The sequence below is a fragment of the Panthera onca genome, chromosome A1 (assembly GCF_046562875.1).
Source record: "Panthera onca isolate mPanOnc1 chromosome A1, mPanOnc1 haplotype 2, whole genome shotgun sequence".
NCBI lineage: Eukaryota > Metazoa > Chordata > Mammalia > Carnivora > Felidae > Panthera > Panthera onca.
This window is the reverse complement of record NC_138339.1, coordinates 126,703,095-126,726,398: the sequence shown is the minus strand read 5'-3', so window position 1 is coordinate 126,726,398 and position 23,304 is coordinate 126,703,095. Positions and strand designations below refer to the sequence as shown.

The 23,304-nt window shown below is 53.4% G+C and overlaps 1 protein-coding gene and 1 long non-coding RNA gene across 2 annotated transcripts in view; both read left to right on the top strand.

Moving 5' to 3' along the window:
* Positions 1–22,446, top strand: part of TGFBI (transforming growth factor beta induced) — a 34,177-nt gene extending 11,731 nt beyond the window's left edge. The window contains exons 3-17 of the mRNA XM_060636079.3: positions 4,627–4,691; positions 5,947–6,107; positions 6,444–6,608; positions 6,866–7,012; positions 9,042–9,183; positions 11,747–11,959; positions 12,805–12,942; positions 13,527–13,672; positions 14,642–14,778; positions 15,564–15,694; positions 18,111–18,235; positions 19,511–19,613; positions 20,193–20,272; positions 21,348–21,372; positions 21,795–22,446. Coding sequence (XP_060492062.1) covers positions 4,627–4,691; positions 5,947–6,107; positions 6,444–6,608; positions 6,866–7,012; positions 9,042–9,183; positions 11,747–11,959; positions 12,805–12,942; positions 13,527–13,672; positions 14,642–14,778; positions 15,564–15,694; positions 18,111–18,235; positions 19,511–19,613; positions 20,193–20,272; positions 21,348–21,372; positions 21,795–21,835 — 1,819 coding nt within the window. The 3' untranslated portion in view covers positions 21,836–22,446. The remainder of the gene's footprint in view (positions 1–4,626; positions 4,692–5,946; positions 6,108–6,443; positions 6,609–6,865; positions 7,013–9,041; positions 9,184–11,746; positions 11,960–12,804; positions 12,943–13,526; positions 13,673–14,641; positions 14,779–15,563; positions 15,695–18,110; positions 18,236–19,510; positions 19,614–20,192; positions 20,273–21,347; positions 21,373–21,794) is intronic.
* LOC144617116 (uncharacterized) lies at positions 479–4,480 on the top strand. The gene is made up of 2 exons (XR_013557170.1): positions 479–4,177; positions 4,385–4,480. It is a non-coding gene; the product is annotated as an uncharacterized LOC144617116 (long non-coding RNA).
* Positions 22,447–23,304: the final 858 nt, after the last annotated feature.

Here is a 23,304-nt window from a genome sequence, read left to right as displayed (position 1 = left end):
TCATGAACCAAGCTGGACGCTGGTTGGTGATGGGGCCTTTGATGGTGGACAGTAGGTTAAACAAGCCCTTTTCATGGGGGAGCTCACAATTTTGATTTTGTCCTGGGGGCTCAAGAAAGCTCAGCTGAGTTTCCAAGCCAGGAGGACAGGAAAGGAACCACTCCACATGGGCAGTCTGTGGGGGGGTGGCGGGGGAGGGACAACTGATGTCTAGACCATACCGGGCTGTGTTTGCTCTGTGATTCTGCTTGGAAATCATGACACATTGAGCAGTTTACCTTCTGTCTCGGGCTGCGTTCCTTGCTCCACCTACTTCCAGAGTCTGCTTAGTCCCTAGATGTTCACAGCCGTGACAGCCGGCCAGAAGTGTGCAGTGCACTTGGAGAGAGTGATTGTTTTAACTTATTATATTAACTGCTCGGAAAATGACTTTGGGGAGAGAAGTACCAATGCTTCTGTTTATCTGATCATGCTCTATTCTTAGACCTTGGACCGATGCTGCCTTTGCCTTCCTCCTTTAAATGCCCCTCTAAATTGGGCACCTTTCCTCACCTTCTTCCTCAAATTGCTCTTCTGACCAGAGAAGCTGGAAGGAGAATATTAGTGTCTCACGGTCCTAGAGGATATTCTTTTTCTGATCTCAGGTCTTTACTTACTGGAATGTGTTAGGTCAAGGAAAAGCCAGGAGCCTCTCTTGAGAACAGCTTTCGCTGATGAGATTTGATTCAGAGACAAGTAGATGGTCCTCCCTGCACAGGGAGGCCAAGAAACTAGGGAGACGCAGATGGAGGCCCCCACAGTGTCTGTCTTTCCTGTGTTCATCTTAGAGAGACGGCATCAGCTGCACGAGCCTGTGAGGGTCCCCAGCCACATCTTCCCACATGTGTTCTCCCCGGGGCCAGAGCCCAAGGAGGACACACGCTGGGCTGACAACAGACACTGCTTGTCCAGGAGCTCGGTGGGCTGTCTTCTCAGTCTGCAACTTCCAGCTGCCCTCTGCTTCTCTGGGGCCACACGGACCTGTCCTGAGAAGAGCTGGTATTGTGGGGTAGTGTTGGGAGTAGAGAAGTTGCCAGCCGAGGCAGCGTCTCGGCCCAGGAGGCTGTCAGGCTGGGGGTGAGGGGCATGGCCCGTGCCTGTGCACCTAGGGAGTGCCAAGGATGCCAGACTGTGGCAGCGGGAGTCGGGGGAGACCAGCAGGGCGAGAGGATGAGGAGAGAGCTTCCTGGCAGAGCCACACTCAGTTAATCAGGAAAAAGCCTTCGGCTGGCGGACTGAGCTCTGCTGGGGGTGACCCACGTCCAGCCGATGTGGGACACGGCCGCAGAGAGCCCACGTGGCAAGGCACGGTGGGAAGGGTGCTGATGAGGGTAGGCTCTCACCACATCAGAGAGAGCCCCTGGGTCCCCTTCATGTCAGATAGGTCTGCTTTCCCCCAATCTGTATGTTGCCAAAAGCAATGGAGAAGGGATTAGACTCCATAAAATCCCAGGGGAGTTCTAGGTCTCTGTGATCTTTTTTTTGTTTTTAACATTTATTTATTTTTGAGAGAGAGAGAGCATACGTGCTAGTGGGGGAGGGGCAGAGAGAGATGGAAGGAGAGGATCCCAAGAAGGCTCCAGGCTCTCAGCACGGAGCCCAAGGTACGACTTGAACACACAAACCGTGAGATCATGACCTGAAGTGGAAACCGAGAGTCAGAAGCGTAACCTACCGAGCCACCCAGGCGCCCCCTAGCCAGCTGTGATCTTAAGAAACCCTTTTGCCCCCTGAACACCCTTGCAGCTCTCTGGTTCCATCCTAAGTATCCTTCTCCATGCTGACACTTTCCTGCTTAAGTAGGTCTCTCCTCCCAGACGCTTAACCCCGTTTCTCCCCGATGGAACCCACTCCCCCCACACATGCCCGTGTATGTGGGGCCACATAAACTAGTGAGTGCACACTTGAGTTGCTTTTCTCTGTCCTCCGTGAAATCCTGGTGAGGCACCTGAGCTGTGGAGCTCTCTCGTTTTTTTGAGATGGAACTCAAAAGGTTCCATCTGGATACCCTGAGAGAATCCATTGGCCAGCACAGCTGGGGGCTCCCAGGTGTGGAGTGTGCAGCACCCATGTGCACAGGGTGCACAGGGTGCCCCGGGATGAGAAGAGCTTTGAGGAGAAGACCCATCCTCCAACTGTACTACTCTGATTTCACGGAGTGCCACCCAAGCACTTTTGGAAAGAAGCTAAGCTTTGGCGGACCTGACCGTAATCCCACCTCTCCAACCCCAGCCACAGAGCCCTGGCGTTTATCAGAGGAGCCCTGGGATCCCGCGTATGGGTGTCCTGTGGACCTACGGGCCCAAGGCTTGGAGCTCTTCCCAGACGTATCTGGGAGAAGCCAGCGGACACTCTCCTTCAAAAGACAACTTCTCTGCCCCCTACAATACTCCCAGGGACTAGGACCATGAGTGTGAGATTGGAATGAACCTTGGATATCATCTAGTTTAACCTCACCCCATTTTGTAGATGAGGCAACTGAGACCCCGAGAGAGAAGTGGACTTTCGAGGTCACAAGCCAGGTCTCCTAGCTCTAGTACTGTTTCCATGACACCACACTGCCCTTAGAATCAGTGGCATACCTTTGCACATCAGTCAAATCTTACTTTCGTTGCAGAAGATGACTTCAGTTTCCAAAAATAAAATTGTAGGTTGGTCGACATGAGTCCTGAGACTATTTAGCCCTTACAAGCAGAACTCTTATGGGTTTAGGGATAAGATGTTAGAAGGGAGCAGGATGAGGGGAAGGCTGGAGAGGAGGAGGATGGGGTGGGCAGGAGGATGGAGGGAGCCGGGCAAAGAGGAATATGCGTGGCTCGACACTCCTTAGCCATTTCCCAGTGGACTGACTCATTTCTGGCAAAGCGATTCCTGTAGCTCCCCGGCTGCCTGAGAATCCTAGTCGGTCTGTCTCTGAAACACCCCCTGGATGACAGATGAACCTGGCTTCGTCTTCTCATGACTCACTAGGGCTTCCCTGAGCTGACTCCAGTTGAATTAATAAGAGCAGAATGTCCTGGGCTCATAGAGAGCAGCCTCCCCAACTCCCAAGCCCACATTTCTCCCCTGTCTGCCCGCCTGTCTTTGAACGAGGTTATTAAACATCCTATGAGAGCCCCGTGGTGAGCACCTATGTGTCAAAACCCGAATTCAAGTCTGAATTGTCTCCTGTCCCGAAGGGACAAGAAAGGAAGGGGCAGGGCATAGCTGCTCACATCTGGTTACAAGGCTGCCAGAGAGGACTGTGTTCACTGCCAGTGCAGGAGTGGTCTTCGAGAAAACTTGGGGATTTGATCAGAAGCAAGTCTTTCCTAGGTGTAAGCTTTTAGAACACTTACTTCCTTATGATATTTCTTGGAATTCTCAGTCTTTTTGGTTCCCCAGAATATGCGGTTAGCTGAAGCTGTGTGTTTCAGACCTCCAGAAGACAACAACTGTCCCATAATATACTGGCCAGAATTGGGAGAAGAGAAGTTTTTCTGCCAAATGATTTCAAAGTTTAAAACTGTATACTTCCAGGGACGCCTGGATGGCTCAGCCGATTGAGCATCTGACTCTTGATTTTGGCTCAGGTCATGATCCCAGGGTCGTGACACCTGCTGAGCATGGACCCTGCTTGGAATTCTTTCTCTCTCTTTCTGTCTTTGACCCTCCCCTGCTTGCTCTCTCTTTCTCTCTCTGTCTCCAAACAACAATAACAACAACAACAACAACAGCACACGCACACACACACACACACACACACACACACAACCCACAAATTGTATACTGCCAGTCTTGTTTTCATCCAGGTACCAAAGAACCTTGCAAACTGGTGATATCAATGATGTGGTCCTGGAAGGACGATAGGATGAATTGGTTGAGGGATGGGGGTGAGTGGGGGACACTTTGCTATGTAATCCTTTGTATATTTTCAATTTGAAACCATATAAATGTTTTTATTGATTAAAATTTTGTTCTTATTTTAAAGAAATGAGAAAAAAGAGCTTTGTTTTTACTTTAACTTTAAAAGTGTTAGAGTTTGATTGTAAAGACAGAAAAACTTGATGATCATCTATACACTGTCCTTCCGGGTCCTCGAATTGGAGAGCAAATGACTGTGAGAGACTGAATCCCATGACTGTTGGAAGATACACACGTATGTTTTACAGATAAGGAAACGGAGTCAGGAGATAGGACTGGCAAGGGAGGTCCCAGTTGGTTAGTGGCAGACTCAGCCAGGACAGGTCTGGGGCTCCCCTTCCTCCTCCCTCCTGGCCCAAGAACGCTAACCATGGGGTTCGCCATGAGTTGTGCTGGAGATAAGTTCTTGGTGGGGCTCTTTTCTAATCCTGCTATTGAACAGGCCACCATTGCTGGAGGGATGGCGACCATTAGGAACATTCTACAAAGCTGAGGAAGAGTGACAAGGTCTTTGCTCCAAAAGGCACAAATAGGACTGAGAATGAATGATCTCCTCCAAGACGGTACAGTGTTGTACCATCGTTTCCCTTCCTCTGCCTGTGGACGCCCTTCCTGGAGTGAGGACTGATGACAGCCAGGAGAAGGGGAGCCCCGCCTTCCCCTCATGCATGTGTCTCATTGCAGAGTCATCAGCTATGAGTGCTGCCCTGGGTACGAGAAGGTGCCAGGAGAGAAGGGCTGTCCTGCAGGTGAGTAAGCCAGGCCTGGCCCGTTGGTACAGATGGAGGGAGATGGGGAGGGAGGAACACCCATGTGAGAGACAGCAGTGTCCACGGCGGAGGGGGGGGGGTGGCGCGGGTCTGACACACAAGGCTGCATGGACATGCTCCCCACGTGCTCTCTGGTTCTGGGCTCCGTGCGAGGGCCAGAGCATGGAAGCTGGGAACATGGAGCTTCCCGCCCTGCTCCTTCCTATGCAAGCTTACCTCCTCACGGGGCTAGTGGAACAGACTCCAATTCCAGCCTGCCTGTGCTGGCCTCCCAGCCATGGGCTGCTGGCCTTGTTGTCTCTGGCTAGGAGTGATTTCTGATCAGCTCTGCCAGAGAGCCAGGCTGGAGCACGAAGCCACCCCTCCTCCCTCTGTCAGAACTTGGCCCATCACAGTCCAACGAGAAGAGCAGTAGACCAGGCAGGATCACCCGGAAATGGCATAGGGAACCACCAATGGCCAAAGACTGTGTGGCCCCTGTGAATTTTATCAGCTATCAGGCATATCCCCAGGGGCTGTGCAGAGTGGGAGTTTTAACTATGAAATACTTGCTGTTGATTCATTGAGCATGTGAGACGGACTTAAAAGGAAGGGGCACTTTGGTTGGTACCAAGGTCTCGAGGTCATGGTTGGCATGGTGGGAGACTCAGGCAGAAGGCAAGTGGGAAATAGGCAGTGGAGAAAGGAGAATGGCCTCAGAGAGGAGCTCAGCCTCTGAGCCTTCCCTCGCGCCCGTTGAAATGGACGATGAGCTCACTGTGGGAGGGGAAGGCCCCTTGTGGGACATAACATTTTATTGCTTGTAAGTATACAAAGAACCTGGAAGGTCTGTAATGCTCTTTCATTCTAGTAGAGGCCATTAGGAACCTGGTTGGGACAACTAGATGAATCAGAAGGCCTGGTGTGTAAATAAGGATATCTATTTCCGATGTCCATTCCTGCCGGTACTCTCTAAATGTCTGGGAACAGAAGCTTCATCTTGCGTATGGCTAAAAGATGAAAAATTACCAATTAGTTGAGGCCGAGTAGGGAGGCGTTTGACCTATGGAGGCGCCTTAAGAAGCGTGTGACACACGTGACGAGCTTGAGGCACATTGAGACACAGTGGACGTGTCTGGGCTTTCCCGCACACTTGTCCTGCAGCTGTACCCACGCTCTCTGCAGCCCAGGGAGGGGGCCGTCTGCCTGGGGTGGGCCCCACAGCCTGTGCCTCCTCTGTCCTCTGCCCCCACAGCCCTACCTCTCTCAAACCTTTACGAGACCCTGGGAGTCGTCGGCTCGACCACCACCCAGCTGTACACAGACCGCACAGAGAAGCTGAGGCCTGAGATGGAAGGGCCAGGCAGCTTCACCATCTTCGCCCCCAGCAACGAGGCCTGGGCTTCCTTGCCAGCTGTGAGATGCCTGCCTTACTTCCCAGAGGGGGGTGCTTGTGGGCATGAAGGATGAGGCTCTTTAGTGCTTTCCCACTGTTTCAGGAAACGTCTTCCTTGAGCCCTCAGAGAAAGCCAGGGAACCCGAGTTAAAATACACCTCACCAGGTTGCCTCCAGTGCCCCATCTGTCCAACTGAGCTCAGCAGACTGACTTTGGTGCTCACGGAGGAGAGGTCCTTGGCAGAATGGAGGCGTGGGGCCATTGGGGTTTCAGAAGCGCCTTTCCCAGGGTAACGAGAACCTCCCCCCTTGAACATGTGGTCTGCAGCTAAGTGCAACTCCGGCCTTCCTTCTAGGAAGTGCTGGACTCCCTGGTGAGCAACGTCAACATCGAGCTCCTCAATGCCCTTCGCTACCACATGGTGAACAGACGAGTCCTGACGGATGAGCTGAAACACGGCATGGCCCTCACCTCCATGTACCAGAATTCGGACATCCAGATCCACCACTATCCCAATGGGGTAGGGAGTCCCCAGCTACACTTCCCTGTGTCCACACCAAGACTGCCCCTGCTCCGCATGTGGGGCTGGTTTCTGGGGTTTTGTCCTGCAGGTGAGATTGGCGGGAGGTAATTCCTGCCTCCCGCGCCTGCGTCTCCTCAGGCCCTCTGGGTCCACAGGTGTGGAACCCGCCTTCTGCACCGCGTTTTCCCTTCCTGGGGCTTCAGGCCTGTGCCTCCGATGTGTCAACCACTCCTCCTCATTTCTTCTCTGGGCAGATCGTGACCGTCAACTGTGCTCGGCTGCTGAAAGCCGACCACCACGCAACCAATGGTGTGGTGCACCTCATCGATAAGGTCATCTCCACAGTCACCAACAACATTCAGCAGATCATCGAGATCGAGGACACCTTCGAGACCCTTCGGGTGAGGGACTGCCCTGGGAGGGGAGCCGACCTGGGGACACACCACCTCCCCAAAGGGCCTTCTTGTGTGGGAGAAGCAGAGGATGTCTCCATGTTCATGAGCATTTAGGGGACATGGAACAAGCTCCTCTAAGTGCCCACGAACAGGACGGGTCCACTTACCAGATGCTCGGCTTGACCACAATGAAACATCATAATCCTCTGCTGGAAAAAAATGTCTCTGCCCATCTTCTCCTTTGTCAAGCTTTCCTTTCATGGCTCCCCTGGAAAGTTCCATGGTCTCCAGCTGCAGCGGGGCAGGTCGCTTGAGCCCGAGGCTGCCTGGGCACGCACTACGGGTTCCAGAGGGGAGAGGGTCCTTCCTCCCAGGCAGTGGCTCCCATACGTGGGACTAGAATAATGTCAGGCTGCCTGATCTTCTGGAACACATGTTCCTACCATGGGGCCCTGCTGCAGCCATACCCATGTCTCCTTTGAACCCAGACCGGCAGTGAGGCCACCAATGTGGACATGGGAGGCTGGGTTTGACTTCTGGCCTGGCTTCTGACCTGGCCACCGAGTACTGTTCCTTCTGCCCTTCCCAGCAGGCATTTGTCTTACAACTGGAGTGGCAGGCAGGCATTGCTCTTGCAGTGGCTGCTGAGAGGAAGTGAACACAGGCTGCCCCGTCAGGGGTTTTGCCCTGATTCAAGGAGAACTTCCTGACCACAAAGGACACCAAGGGGGGTGGGGTAGTTCCTCCCCTGGAGATCTCCAACACAGAGAGACAAACACCCTGGGGCTGGGCTGCCTCTGAGGTAGCCTCAGGAAGTGGCTCTGCAGGGGACTCTGCTCTCCAAACTTTCCCCCTGCTTTCCTTCCGGGTCACTCCAAGGGCAGGGGTCTGCAAGGGAATGATGTCCCCACAAAGTTGGGGGCACATCTTTTGATTAACCGTGGTTGACCCCGCTGAGTAACCTCCTCTTACTGTTTAGGTTTAGCAAATATTCCTTCTTTCCTTCTTCCTCTTTGGATCCCCCTAACGCCCATCCTTCCTCCCACTAACCCGTACTTAGTAACACCTGCTACTTCCCAGGTATTGTTCCGTGTGCCAGGGGTATACAGGTGAACAAGATGGACCAATTTGTGTCCTCTGTGGCACTTCTTATTTTTTCCTGGGGAGACAGACAAGATGCACACGAGGTAGCCATGGACTGTGCTGGGCATTGTAAAGTCAGTGAGTAGGGAGCAGAGGAGGCCAGTTGACGCTGGATGGTCAGGGAAGTTCTCTCTGGAAGAGGTGACTTTTGATCTGAGGACTAGAGGATGAGAACGGCCAGTTAAAGCACAGGGGCAAGATCACGGTCAGCAGAGGGGAACAGGTCGAGCAAGGAGGCCAGCAGGGCCGGAATGAAGACAACTACGCTGACAGAGCGTGAGGCGGGAGCAGCCGGGCCACCAGGGGCCAGTCCTGTGGGGCCGCAGACCGGGCATAGGAGTGTGTCCTCATCCCGAGAGCACAGGGAGGTGCTTGATGCTTTTGCAAGATATTCTGGCTGCTCTGTAGACGCGGGTGATGGGACCCTCCCACTCCTGGAGCTCACCCAGGTAGTATAGCCAGTAGTTCTTTACACAACGTGAGGACAGCAAGCCCTAAGAGTATGGCGACAGACCCCTTCTCAGTTGCAGAGTGGGGGTGGGCATGGGGCGATCAGGGGTTGGCTACCTAGAGAAATGACATTTCAGTCAAGTCCCAAAGAAGGAATAGGGGTCAGAGAAGCAAAGAAAGAAGGAAGGGCAGAGGGAATAGTGGGGCCAAAGCGTGGGGGTGGGAAGGACAAAGCCATGTGAAGTCACTGAGAGCTGGCCGGAGGGGTAGGAGCTCATCAAAGCTCAGAGAGGTAAGCTTTGGTTCGGCTCTCCATCTCGTCTTGGGCTTCTACACAAGCCTGAGGCCCTTGGAGGCAAGACTGGCGACACCGTGTGTGCCTCTTGCCTGCGGAGCATCACAGAACCTTTAGGGAAACCTCCATCCTCTCCCCTCCCCACAGGCCGCTGTGGCCGCCTCTGGGCTCAACACACTGCTTGAAGGTGATGGCCAGTTCACGCTGTTGGCCCCGACCAATGAGGCCTTCGAGAAGATCCCTGCTGAAACCTTGAACCGGATCCTGGGTGACCCAGAGGCCCTGAGAGGTGAGCACCCCTCTGCTCCTCCTGCCCCCTCATCGGAGCAGCAAGACTGAGCCTAAGGCCTGCTCTTGTCCAAGACAGACATGTGGCCTGACATCCTGTCACAGGACAGACATGCCACCTGACATCCTGTCTCATCGCTCCCAGCTGGCTCCATCTCTGCAGAAGCCAGAGCAGAGCCATGGTTGGAGGAGTGAATACAGAATCCAGCCACCTTTGTCTAATGACACAGTTGGGCTGAGGAGCAAGGCAGAGTTGGAGGTCCAAAGCAGGCCCTGGCCAGACTCAGAAAGAGCTAAAGGCCTGAACGATCAAAGCCAGAGCAGGGCATCCAAGCGGGCAGCAGCTTGGAGGTGTGGGGAGGAGATGGCAGGTTCTGGCATCCTGGAAATGAACCCATCGTGCTGACCCTTGAATTCTTCCTATGTCTGGCCAGGGGCCTCATGGATAATCGAAAATTACAATTAAATTCAGTTACGGTCAACTTCATAGCAGAGTCCCTCAGTGCTTCCTCAGTGGGTTGCTTAGCTAGGGGTGCATTGATTATTGGAAGGACCATGCACGTGAGAGAAGGGAGGGGAGGGGATGCCCAGCCCTCTCTGCCCCCTGCCCCCTGCCACTGCCCCCTTCAGCTCCACGAGCACTGAGCCGCTCCTGCTGACCACGAATCTCCTGCAGAGAGGAGTTGGTCCCAGGTCCCCTGTGGACCCCAACCCCACTTAGTCATCCCAGCTATAATCCAGGGGTGACATCATTTCTTTTGAATCTATTTAAACGCACCTTTGAAATCTACAACCTACAATACCTACTGCATTTCAGACACCCTGTAAACGTAAAATGTTCTTCTTGCAGCCACGCAGGGACAGGCGAGGGCACATTTCTGAGAGCACAGATGGGGATCTGTTGTGTCCAGATGTTGTGGCGCCTCTGTGCCTGGCGTGTGGCAGGAACTGGGGCCACACAAGGGAACGTGGTACAGACTTGCCTTCAAGGAAGTTTAAGCCTAGCTGGGCTTAAAGACAGGCCGTGGGTTCTGAAGACAGGCCGTGGTGACAGAGATGCCCCCACCCTCATGGGCACCTGCAGCCTGAGGCGTCCCAAAGCTTCCTGGAGGAGCTGAGACTTGGGTCCATCTCAGCACACTGAACTTGCCATTCAGAGCTATGCTTCCCATAACACCTGTTTTGTGCAGAACACATTTGCATCTTTGTAGATATCAGAATTCCTGATGAGAAGAAAAAGACACTAATTTTTCCCTTTTGCACATCTGCCTTTTCCTGCTCAGTAACCCACTTGCTCTAAGCAAGAGCCCTCTGCACAGGGCTCTGGCTGGCGGGCTTGAAGGCGGAGTGACAGGAGTGCAGCCGGACAGGCTCTGTTGTTTCTAGTGGGTTGGCAGACAAGCGAGAGGCCTGGGCTGGCGTGCCTTGTTGGAAGACTGGCTTCCAGCCCTGGCCCTGCTCTCCCTCCCAGTGGCCCTAGTGGGTTACCCCACCCTGCCTTCAGTTTCCTTCCCTGAGAAGCTAAATCCCGAGGCCTCTTTCCCATAGCGACCCAGCTGTCCTTTCTCTCCCGCCGGCCGAAGGGCGTCAGCACTGGCTTTCAAGGCCCCCAACACCCCTGCAGCAGCCCTGTGACTCTGCAGGTCCTCAGTGCTTCCTCCTGTCCGTGACTGTGCGGTTTTGGTTCTCACACTCAGCACAGATTGAGACGCGCCTCTGTGGCGAGAACATAAGACAAAGGGCCCTGAGTGGCCATCTGGGAACTTGTTTTGCGTGGCTGGGGTCATGTGCCCCCCCCACTGCCTCTTGCAGCTTCCTCAGGGCCCCCAACTTATGTCCTGTCCCTGAAGGGCTCTTGGACAAGTAAATAAAGGATTCTATTTATGATTTATGGGTGGGGTGAATGCAGTGGCAAAGACCGTGTCTTTTTGGTCACTATCCCCAGCCCCTAAGCAAGGTCCTGGCAACTAGGAGACCCTTGGGTAAAATGAACAAAAACAGATAAAGTGAGCAAATACTCCCAGAACTCTCATTTGCTATAGTTTCCATCTTTGCGTCCCACATTTTACATTTTCTAAAGGTCTGTCGATAAAAAGTCCCAGGGTAAACTCACTTTGAGGTTCAGGTACTAGTAAGAGAATTCCCCTTAGATTCAGGTACAAATGAGCCAGCCATTAACACATGTTGGGCATTCACTGTTGCCCAGCACCGTGCTGGGTGCTTCACGTTCAGAGCTCACACCGCCCCCCGGAGAGGAATGCCAAGCTCATCTCCCCTGAGGAGGAAACTGAGGCTCACAGAGGTTCAGTGACTTGTCTGGGGCCCCAACTGCTGGTGAGTGGCCGAGCTGGGATTCAGACTCAGGCAGTCTGCCCGCGGAGCTGGGCTCGACTCGGGGCAGCAGCAGGAGGAGGGGAGGACCCGGGCTTGTGTGGTGCCCCAGCCTCATCTGAAGGGCAGCGTCAGAGAGAATAGAATCGGTACAGCCATGGAGGCTGCGTGCTGGCCTCTGACATCAGCCTGGAGCCAGCACCTACTCGACCTCTGTCCTGTTCGACCCCCAGACCTGCTGAACAACCACATCCTGAAGTCAGCCATGTGTGCCGAAGCCATCATCGCGGGGATGTCCGTGGAGACCCTGGAGGGCACTACGCTGGAGGTGGGCTGCAGTGGTGACATGCTCACCATCAACGGGAAGGCCATCATCTCCAACAAAGACATCCTGGCCACCAATGGTGTGATCCACTACATCGATGAGCTGCTCATCCCAGACTCAGGTGAGCCAGGCCTCCTAGGCTATGGCCCTTCCAGGCCTCCTGTCCCCTCTGGCATCCAGGGTGGAGACACTTGGGGAATGTAGGGATCTGGGGGGCCATTTCCTTGCCTGCACGCAGCGCACAGCCTCTCAGGAGAAAGGGCCTGGGCCCCTGTTGGGTTGCAGCCGGGACTGAAGCATCTTGAGCTGCCGGCCTAGGAGTCCAGGCGTTTCCTTGGAGGCAGTGGAGGAAGCTCAAGGGAGGTTGGAGGGAGCTGGGGAGGGAGCCGCTCGATCACAGAAGAAGCCTTTCAGAAGATCTGCCTGCACAGAGGGCCATTTGCTGACCTCAGAGCATGTGCCTTCTCAGTGATGCCCAAGCATCCCAGAGTTGCTGACCCTGGGAGAAATGACTGAATGGACTTTGGCTTGGGTTTCATTCAGCATGCTAGCTAGCCCCATTCTGGACTTCGAGGGAGGTCGGTTGCTCAGGAGTGAAGCAATTTCACAGGAAAGAAACCAAACCAGAAGAAGACTTTGTATGGGTGTGGTTGCTGGCATTATCTACTACTCAGAAGCCATGACACGGATGGTGCTGCCCTGCTGCAGGCATTAGCCGGTGCCCTGACCAAGGGTGGGGACAGAGGCCAGCCCCTGCTTGCCTGCACCTCCCCTCACTCCCCTGCCCAGTGAGACCTGGGCGACCAGTGCCCTGATGACACGAGCCCGCTGCGTCCCAGCAGTGCCGAGAGGGCTGTTGACTCGTGGGATGACATTCCTGCTGGTGTGTGTCACGCTCTGGGGTGGACAGATGATAAATGAAAACAGCACTTCTAACTTTTGAACCTACGTTCTCCTTCCTTGCAGCCAAGACGCTGTTTGAGTTGGCTGCAGAGTCCGACGTTTCCACAGCTGTTGACCTTTTCAGACAAGCTGGCCTCGGCACTCATCTCTCCGGAAACGAGCGGGTGACCCTCCTGGCCCCCCTGAATTCCGTGTTCAAAGGTAACATGGCGACAGCAGCCCCAGGAGTTTGTCTCTGGGGTAGCTGCCCCCGCCACCACTGTCACCTCTTGCAGCCTCCTCCCTGATTGCCAGCACCCTGCAGAATGTTAGCGCTCCCACTCAGCTCAACAGAAACCTCAGAGGCTCTGGCACATCATTTGGCAGAGCAGAGAATGCATTTTGGGGATCTGGTCCCCAGAATTCAAAAGTTCACATCTTGCCGGAGAGCAGAGCACTCTCATGCCTTTTTATGTACAGAATCAATCGCCCATGTGATCATCAGAAGGTCAGAGTGAGGATACAGCTGAGCTGTGGTCATGGGGAAGGCGGAGGAGGGGGCCAAATGGTGTCCATGCCTTCCCCTCCCTCCACGGGCAAATCTCCAAACACCCTCGATTATCTAGAGCTTTTTGTTTGGTTAATTTGCAGAAGATGGCAGATGTTAAGGAATTTGGCAGCCTTACTGCATTTCTCAATCTCCCGTTTCCAAACTTAAGGAGGGTTGGCCTTCTCAACTACATTCGTCTCTCATTCTCTTCCTTTCTGGAGCATGCCTCTGGACCTACGCACACCTTCCCTTACAGATGGAACCCCTAACATTGATGCGCGCACAAAGAATTTGCTTCTCAATCACTTGATTAAAGAGCAGCTGGCCTCCAAGTATCTGTACCATGGACAGACCCTCAACACTCTAGGTGGCAAAAAACTGAGAGTTTTTGTTTATCGCAATGTAAGTTCTGGTTCCCCAATTGTCCTCTTTCTTTGTCTCAGGTCTAAGAAATGGAAGCTGTATTAATGGTAAAAGAACATATATGTCTATGTCTATGTCCATGTATGTGTGTATATACATATATATTATATATGTATGTGTGTATATATATACATACCTATTATATATATATATATATATATATATATATATATATATATATATACATAAAATCTCAATAAACAGAAGCTTGCCTGAGTATGTATGTGTATATATATATACTGATTTCTAATAAGGAAGGAAGGAATTTCTGGAAAGTATCTTATTTGAAAGGATCAAAATGGGAAACTGTAGAAGGATTAGAATCTCCTTTGCTGGCAGCCTTTGGGAATAAACCACACAGCGGTCTCAGCTGTCTGGGTAGGCAGCCATCAGCCTCAAGCTCAGAGTGATGAACAGGGGAGGAGGAATGGAGGTTTTAAATCCTTGGCTTATGTGAACAGAAGCCCCCTTAACTGAATGAGCACAGCCCTTCCTGGTCCAAAAGGCTCTTTTCTCTCTTCTCCAGTCTCTTTTCTGTCTTCAAACCCAACAAAATATCAAACAGGAAGCACATCACAATGCAGTCCTTCCTTGGAACCATCCAGTACCATTGACTAAAGATGGTTGTTGTCTGTTACATAGATGAGTCAATAGACTCGATCTATTGATTTGACCACTGTTGATGGACACCACGTGTGATGGGATATTCTCATTAGGGGACCTCTCTATATCTTTATTGGGGCCCGATAGCCATTTTTCCTCAACACAGTTTTTATTTTTTCTCTTCTGGAGAAAACACAACATTTTATCCTAGTCTTAATGACCCACACCAGTGTATATTCATTGATCTTTGCGGATGAAGCCATCGGCAGGCACATGTCCTGACCAAATTATGAGGCCCCCATGTGGGAGGATAACGTGCCCTTTCTCTGCTCCTCTTTTGCATAGAGCCTGTGCATCGAGAACAGCTGCATTGCCGCCCATGACAAGAGGGGCAGGTATGGGACACTCTTCACCATGGACCGAATGCTAACCCCCCCAATGGGGACCGTCATGGATGTCCTAAAGGGGGACAATCGCTTCAGGTAACCAGCTTCTCCCAAGTGGTCATGCTGGGGCAGGACGTTGGGTCTCAGCTATCTGTCAAGCTCCCCACTTCCTCAGGGATTCAGTTAATGCTGACAGTGCACTGGTCACCTTCCAGGCTGGGGATCTGGGAAGGGTGAAGGTCAGACTGGAAGCTTATGTTGATAAAAAGGGTTATTTCTGGGAATGTGATCCTCACATCCTTGGGAACAGGGAGGGGGTGACATTTTTATATTGAAGTCCGAGGAAGACATCATATTCTCTTTTTAAAGTCCCAAGTAAGTGGAGAGCACCTGGTTTTGAGTGTGGGATGAATCTCGCTCTGAACGATATCCACTCATGGCGCCTGGAGACTCCCAGCTGCTCCTTCTCAGGCTCCCTGTGTTGCTTTGCTTTCTTGCTCCTCTCTCTCCTTTTCTGACTTGCTCACTTACCACAGGGTGCTCTGACACTGGAGTCTGGGAGACCAGCCAGGCACTCCCTGAATCGTATCCCCAGGGCCCAGTGGCTCGGCCAGTCTGTGGGTTGGCCATGCTGCCAGCCTCTCCCTTCCTCCTTCCCTCTCTGGCCTCTGACTTCCGGCCATTTGACTGAGCTTAGCATTTATGGAGAGAAGATGCAGACTGGAATCTTCCCTCTTTGTGTACGAGCCGGGAGTGAAAACCAGCCAGGGGTGTGAATTCCAGTGCTAGGCCCCACCTACCCACAGTGGGGAGGCATTTGGGAAAGTGACCGCCCCTCTCCCCACCACAGGCAGGTGACATTTTCTCTGCTGTCTCCACAGCATGCTGGTGGCCGCCATCCAGTCTGCAGGGCTGACAGAGATGCTCAACAGGGAAGGCGTCTACACGGTCTTTGCTCCTACAAATGAAGCCTTCCAGGCCATGCCACCGGGACAGCTCAACAAACTCCTGGGTAAAGACCAACTGAAGTACATTTTCCATGGTTTCTAAAGTGAACGTATCGGTCAGGGGACCCGCAGGAAACAGGTGGCACGTTACAGAGGGTTTCACTGGAAGGAACTTAATGAGGAGACTGTTTGTAAAACTATGGGCAGGAGGAAGGGACCAGCAAAGGGTGATGACACCCAGGCCTGGGGTTGGGGAGGAAAGTGGAGGAGGGGACAGGGAGAACCAGAGCTTCAGAGGAGGGACACAGGACAGCAGCCAGAGCCACACGCAGCTGCTGGCAGAACCAGGGCAAGGGGGCCAGGACTACCTTAGCCTCGTTCTCTTCCCACATGCCCGTTGCCGTGGGCCTCCTATCAGCTGTGAGTTGGGGGGACACGGGGCAAAGGAGCCTGGACAATGTGCTTCACAGCCATCAGCCTCCCTGGGAACCATACAAGGCAGAGAAGAGTAGAAAGGCATTGAGTGGGTAACAGCCAGCCTGGTCACTGAGACATGTCTGCCACTGAGGACAGCGATAATGAAGCCATGTACCTTCACGAAACATCCCTTGGGATAAAAGCTTTACCAACAAGCTATTCCTGGCCCTGAGAAATTTAGTTGAGGATGTTTCAGAGGTAATCCTCACAGTTCAGAGCTTGGGCTCTGGGATTAACTCAAAGCTGCTTCCCATCCTGGCTCGGACATTCACCAGCTGAGTGACCTCTAGCAAGTTGCTTAACCTCTCTGAGCTTCAGTTTTCCCATTAGAAAAATGAGAGCACCTTGCTGTGTGTTGTGCGGAATAAATGTGCTGCTGGGCACTGGGCATGCGTCCTCTCTCGGTGATGGCTACGATGAGGAGGGGGTGGGGTGGGGGTGCAGTGTTGAGCTTGCCCTTGACACACACACCTCACAAAAAGGTGAGCCTGGGGGGGGGGGGGGAGAGAGGGAGGAGGAGGAGGAGGAAGGACCTTGGCCAGACCTTGGGGCCCACATCATAGACACCTTCCTTCCTGCTCTGGAGCAGGAGAATAGGAAATTCAGGTTGCAGGCAGCCCCGAGCTGAACTTGTGTTCTGTTTAAGATTCTTTATTGCCTGGTAAACGCCTGTCTCTTTGATGCTGACGTATGTTCCCGAGAAGAGGGGAGAAGTTCCTTCTGAACATAAACTTGTTCCATCCTCTCTGTGTCCAGCAGGACTGCAATATTCCCCAGTGGCCTCGGGCCTGCTCGGCCTCCCTCGTGTGTTCGGTCGTGCAGGAGCAGGGACGGGGTGGGATGTTGGTGTGCCCAAGGCTGCCCACACACACACCTTCCGCCAGGTCCACGGGCAGGAATAGCCCCCAGCCCTCCTGGGAGACAGAGACGGAAGGCTGTCCAGGTGTAAGAGGTCAATCCAGGTGTTAAATGTCTCGGAAGAAAGAAGCCTCTCGCACCCCCGGGGGCCGGCTGGGCACAGCAGCTCCCGGCAGTATTTTCGTGGAATGGGAATCCATGGCAGCCAGGCTGTGGGTGTTTGGAAATTACTTGGTACCTGGTGTCTCCATCCCACGGGCACTGATGTGGATTTGTTAGTAACCAAGTGAACTCTCCAAGATGCTTTAAAACTTCCCCCGTTCTCAGTTTTGAGATGCTGGAAATAGCCATCCACAGGCCCTGGGGAAATCTAGCCACTGGGCTGGGACTGTGAGTGTCGGGGCGGCCGTGATGGAGAGGAGAGGGCAGCTGGCGGCTTGAGGCATTGCCTCCCACACTTAATTTGGAAAATGCCTGTGCACCTTTATGAGCAATCGGATGCTCTCCCCAGTTGGTGGAGGAGCTGATGTGGGCTGGAAGGAATGTTGAGACGTGACGGGAGGGGCGCCGTGGAGGGAATGCCCCCCTCAGCCCTGACCTCATCGGCTCCACAGCCCCCCCAACCAGACTGCAGCTGTTGACTGTTTTAAGTTCTCCCTTCAGGAAACAGCGGCCGCAGAATATGCATTTGAGGGCAGAACGTGTAAATATTTCACTACTGTGTTATAACCATCGGGAGCCATGCTGATGATGAAATGTCCCAGATGCCGGGGCTGGAAAGGTTCCTAGCTTTCCAAGCAAATATTTAGCTCATGGAAAAATGAGTCATACTCATAGAGGAGTATGGATTAACTCCTTCTCGGCATCACAGAGAGCTCTCACTTAGCCCATCAGCCCCCTGACTGCTGAGGCAGATGCAGGGCCACAGACATGGGCCTTTTTCCCCTGAGCCTTAGGCAGGTGGGGGGGGGGGGGGTGGTCCGAGGGGTGAGCACATGGCAGGTGCTCAAGGAGTGCTCGTTACCTATTCAGGGAGTTCTCCATCTCGGGCATCACCGCTCGCATCCCCTCTGGGCCCTCCTTGACCACGCCAGTGACCAGCCTTGGAATGAACTCTGCTCTCCCTTCTTTCCCATGAACCCGCAGGCAATGCTAAAGAGCTTGCCAACATCCTGAAATACCACATTGGCGATGAGATCCTGGTCAGCGGAGGCATCGGATCCCTGGTGCGACTGAAGTCTCTCCAGGGGGACAAGCTGGAAGTCAGCTCAGTGAGTGTGTTTCAGAACCAAACAGCCGGCCTGGCACCGTCACTGGGGTTCCAGGGCTTCTCTTGCCCCTGGGCCAGCCTTAGACACACACACAGTCTTGAAGATGCACCTTGAATCTCTGAGCGCATTCTGTCCAAAGAAAGAAAAGAGAAAAGGGTTTTCAGGGAAATGAGGCGAGACTGTGGCAGCACACAAATAAGAACTTGCGGATTTGCTCAGGAATCAAGCATCCGACTGGCCTCTGGGAGAGGCCATTAGATCTTCCTCCCTTTAAAGAGACGATAGGCAATTACTTACGCGTCTTGAGGGATCAGTCCCCCCGGCCCCTTCCCGCCCCATCCCTTCCAGTCTGGGGCTCACTGAGCTGTACCACATGCCAGACCATCCCAAGAGCCCTTTCCTTCAGATGCTTGGTCTGCAAGCTTTCCCTTGCTCTGCACTTTGATAACACACATTCCACTCTGAAGCTGCCTCAGGGGGTTCTTACCTTGAAGAGAGAGAACAGATAGCTGGCCCTGCTCCGTGAAGCTGCCCGTGGCCTCCCTGGCTGCACCTGGCAAGGTCACTGGGCTTCCCCATGGAGGGACCGCTCTTCTAGTATGTGGCTGGCTCGGCCTCTGCTGCCTGCTCCTCTCTCCCGACTTTCCGCCATCCCTTTGCATATCACTTTCCCCATGAGGAAGCATGGCGAGGGGTAGGAATGTGATGACTAGTTGACTTCTGCAGGTCACCTGAGAATCTCCCAGCTCCTCTTTTGGGGTGTTGGGATGCCATCACAGGCTTCTGTTCTTCCTTCCCCCTTGGGATGACACCTGAGGTTCCGGAAGGACAGAGAGAGACACCCGGGTGCGCTTCCTATGGGAGAGGTAAGGCACTGAGGGCGAGTGGAAGGAAGGAGCCCTGCACCAGAACTGGAGGCCCAGCTTCTGTTCCCAGCCATCCCACCTGCTTAGCTTAAAGGAGGCACCTGGCATCTCTTGAATCTCTGTTTCTCTTCTGCTAAGTGAGACGCTGACATCTGTGTCTTTACCACATGTCGCTGTGAGGACCAAGTGACTAGCATGGAAGGGTGTTTTGTAAATTACACCGGGCTGAGGCACACAAGGGATCAGAAAGAGTCCGCCAGACTGAAGGTGTGGCTGGCAGGGACCATTCCATTCACCAGGTGTCCCTCACGCTTAGCACAGGCTCTGGCATCCAGAACTGCTCAGTAAGCACTTGCTGAGAGTAAGATACGTACGGTCTATGTTCAACAGTGGTCTCTTTTTCTCCCAGAAAAACAATGTAGTGAATGTCAATAAGGAGCCTGTTGCTGAAGCTGACATCATGGCCACAAATGGCGTGGTCTATGCCATCTCTAATGTCCTGCAGCCTCCAGGTAAGGCCCTAAAGTATCCCATGGCCCCACAGTCTGCGGCTGACTCTTCTCCACACAGCAGCTGGTACTCGACAGGAAAACTGTTCGAAGCAAAGATTAGTGTGCAACGTGCCCACAGAGGGTCCGTGGCCAGCATCGCTGTGGCTGATCCAAAAGTGAATTAGGAACTGTTGGTTTCAAACGCGCTACCCCAGAAACTCAAGCCAGATTTCTTTTTGTTGAATTGCCTGGCTGTCTTCGCCCCTCTCAGACACAGACACAGACGCGGATTTCTCACACGTGGATGCTGGGAATGTGGTTCCAAGCATGCTTCTTACATCTCGCCTCATGGGAGCTCTCTTTACCTCCAGCAAAGTTGAACTTGAGTCCAGCCTCTGTCTGCACTGTGCGTTCACCTTTCTTGGAGCTCTCTCCCCATGGGCCAGATTCCATCCACTGTCAGTTATGAAAAATTTTAAAGGAAAAATTCATTGGCGAATGTGAGGCAGGAAACCTAACAGTGCCCCTCAGTCACGGTCGCTATGAACGCTGTGCTAATAGTTTTGCCCTCACCAAAGTTGCCTTTTCTTTCATCCCCAGCCATCAGACCTCAGGAACGAGGGGATGAACTTGCAGACTCTGCACTTGAAATCTTCAAACAGGCATCTGCATATTCCAGGGTAAGATGCGGCTAGGTTTGCCTGTGGCCTCAGCACCCTCGGTGCCTCTGCTTGGGCCCCTGGTCGGGGAGGGCCCTCTGGGTCCCTGTCTTCCTTGGCTGCCCTCCCGGGCTCCCGTGATACTTCTCCTCACTCCCATTTAGGAATCCTTAGCACTGGCCTGTGTGGAGTTCAGAGAAAAGAACCCAGGCAGCCCCTGTACCTTTGTGGGCCAAAACCCAGGCCTATAAACCAAGGCCTCTGAGCCTCATTCTATGGGGAAGCCCATAGAATGCTGGTGAAAACAGATAAAGCTCTAGAATCCATCTATCCAACCAGGGCAACCCATCCCGAATCAGCCTTACAGTGTGGCCTCTAAGTCACCCTCTGGTTTCCATGATGTGGCCCGTCTTGGGTGATGCTGGGGCTCTTCAGGGTAGTGGTGAGGATTCTGGATACAGGGCAAGTGTGTGTGTGGAACCTCCCTTCCTTGCTCCAGCTTCCCTTTCCTCGCAGAGCCTCTGTGATTCTTCCTGGGCTTCTGTTCCTGCTCCCCAGCTTGCCCAGGGCCTCCTAGAAGCCCCACTCAGGCTCCTTTGCTGCTTCGAGTGAGGTGGAGCCCCTTGGGAATATGGGTACCTTACAGAAGACAAGAGGGTGCGGCTGGAGGTGGTTCTTACCCCAGAGACCCAGAGCTGGAATATGTCCTCTGCTTTTGGACAGAGAGGTCTCCTCAGTGCCCCTTGAGAAGGGTTCTTGGCTCTGAGCTCCTACTCCTCAGGGCCACCCCCTGTGCCGTCCCAACTGTCCAGGCTCTAGGCTTTGGTCTCTGTGGAAGTCAGGTTTTGTGGTCTCCCAGGAATATCCACCTCAGACTCTAGTTGGTTGGGGCTTACACTTCACTTGGGGCTGCTGAGACTGACTGAGGGGCTCCCTGGGGCCCAGCAGCTACACATTCCCATTCCTCTCCCTCACCCCGGCATTTTTTGTGAGTAGTGTGGCAGGGGGCAAAACCATTGCTGTGAACTCATGCAGGGACAGCTTTCACTGGAAAACTTGACACTTTGTGTGTTTTTTTGTTTGTTTGTTTTTTCAGGCCGCCCGGACCTCTGTGAAACTAGGTAAGTCTGGCCTGGATTTGAAGTCCTTGTACGCCAACTAGTTTGGGCCTTTCCCCCAAGCAGGCCCAAACGTGCCATCTGCTGTATATAGATAAGAACGTCATGGTGCAATAAAACCAGCCTGGCCTTTGGGGTCAGATGCAGAACACCCACTTCCCTTCTCCATAAGATGGAGATAATAAGAGTACCAACATTTTAGGCTTGCTGCGAGTTTTTGGCTTTGGGAACCCAGCTGGAAGACGGAGAAAATCCCAGTTCAGAACATTGTTGAGTAAGACAGCAAGGCTCACCAACCAAAAAGCACTCGGGATGTGCGGGAGAGAGTGGTGGAAGGGGCCGCCGGCCATGCGCTTGTGACTCTGACGGTGTCTTGACAGACAGGGGCAGTTCGCACGTCTCACCTTGAAACTTCTCTCTTCCAGCTCCTGTCTATCAGCGGCTATTAGAGAGGATGAAGCATTAGTGCGGAAGATGTAGGAAGAACGCACTTCGGCAGCTCCCTGCCACTTTCTCTGAGTTTACCAAAGAGACTGAATGTTTTTGAAACCAAATATCACACACACTTCAGTGTATCTGGGCGGCACCATAATGAGATCTGAGCCCTGGGTGGGTGGAGGGAGGAGAGAAAGAGATGTCCTTTAAATTGTTTTCCCCCCACACGCGGCTGGTAACCTACTCCATGCAGAGACCTGGATGTCACTGCCTGAGAGTCGCTTCCAAAAAGGCCCTGTCCCAAACGTGGAATTTCCTGCCCGTGCCAAGTGCTCTGGAAAAGGGAGCTGAGGTTTTGTGGAGCTCACAAAACACGAATCACGTGCTCCAGCATCCTGGGTGGGGGGGGAGTCCTGGCGTGGTCTCTGTAAAGCTCTTTTGCAACTGGAGAAATGGCATCATTATAAGCTATGAGCTGGAACTGCTCTGTCCAGCGCGTCTCGTGCCTGCACGTGGTTTGGACAGTTCTTTGTGGCCCTGTCCAGGTAGGAAAGAGAGGGCAGGTGGAACACGCAGAGCCCAGGATTTCCCAGGTGTGGCAGAGCCATCGTGTGTTGGTGAAAATAAAACCAAAGGAACATGTGCCTGTGTGGACGGGACCTGTGTGCTGGCCTGGGTATTCACGAGGGATAGGTTTCTGTTTCTCGGGGCTGCGCGGGTCCTTCTTACCGGGGCTCCACCTGCAAGCAGCTGCAGTAGCCCTGAAAGGAGCGCTGAGGGGACCGTCTGTGGGCCGTGCTGAGTCTTTGCTGAACTTTTTTTCGTTTTCAGTCTCCACAGGCCCTGGGGGGGCTGAGTCCTCAGTCTTCGCCTTCCTCCCCAAGTGCCCATCTCCCTTGCAGCCTTGTGAGCCCCGTCTTTGGGTTGGACTTTTGAATGCTCAGCGTTCTGCCCTGTGAAGAGCTTACAGGCACAGTCCCGTTATACAGATGAGGAGACCAAAGTTCCGGAAAGGGAGAGCCACTGGCAACACAGAAAATAGCTGAGTTGGGACTGCCTCCCAAGCCTTCTGCCTCCCAGAGACGAGGCAGGGGAGCCGTTCAAGGTTTTCTAGACCCAGACCCCCTGTGCGGACCCACACACAAATCCCTGCCCCTGCTCCTTTTGTCTTCTCCGTTTTGAAATATCCTCAGCACAGACAGGCTAGTGCAACCGGGGCATCACCGCTCCCTGCCTGTGTGGCCTTCACCTCTCAGGGCCTCTGTTTCGTCATCTGTACCAGGGGGATGACCGTATCATCTCCTTCCTGGGTCCATCATGAGGAAGAGATGAGATGATCCTGGTAAAACGCTTAGCACAGCATCAGGTATCCTTACTCCCGTCCTGGTGTCGGGGATTGCTCAGGATCAGTGCAGCTGAGAGCCCTTCTCTGGTTCTGTCCCGAAGGCAGCCCACTTACTCAGAGCAGGGGGTCAGTGCTGCCTCCCACACTCTGCCAGG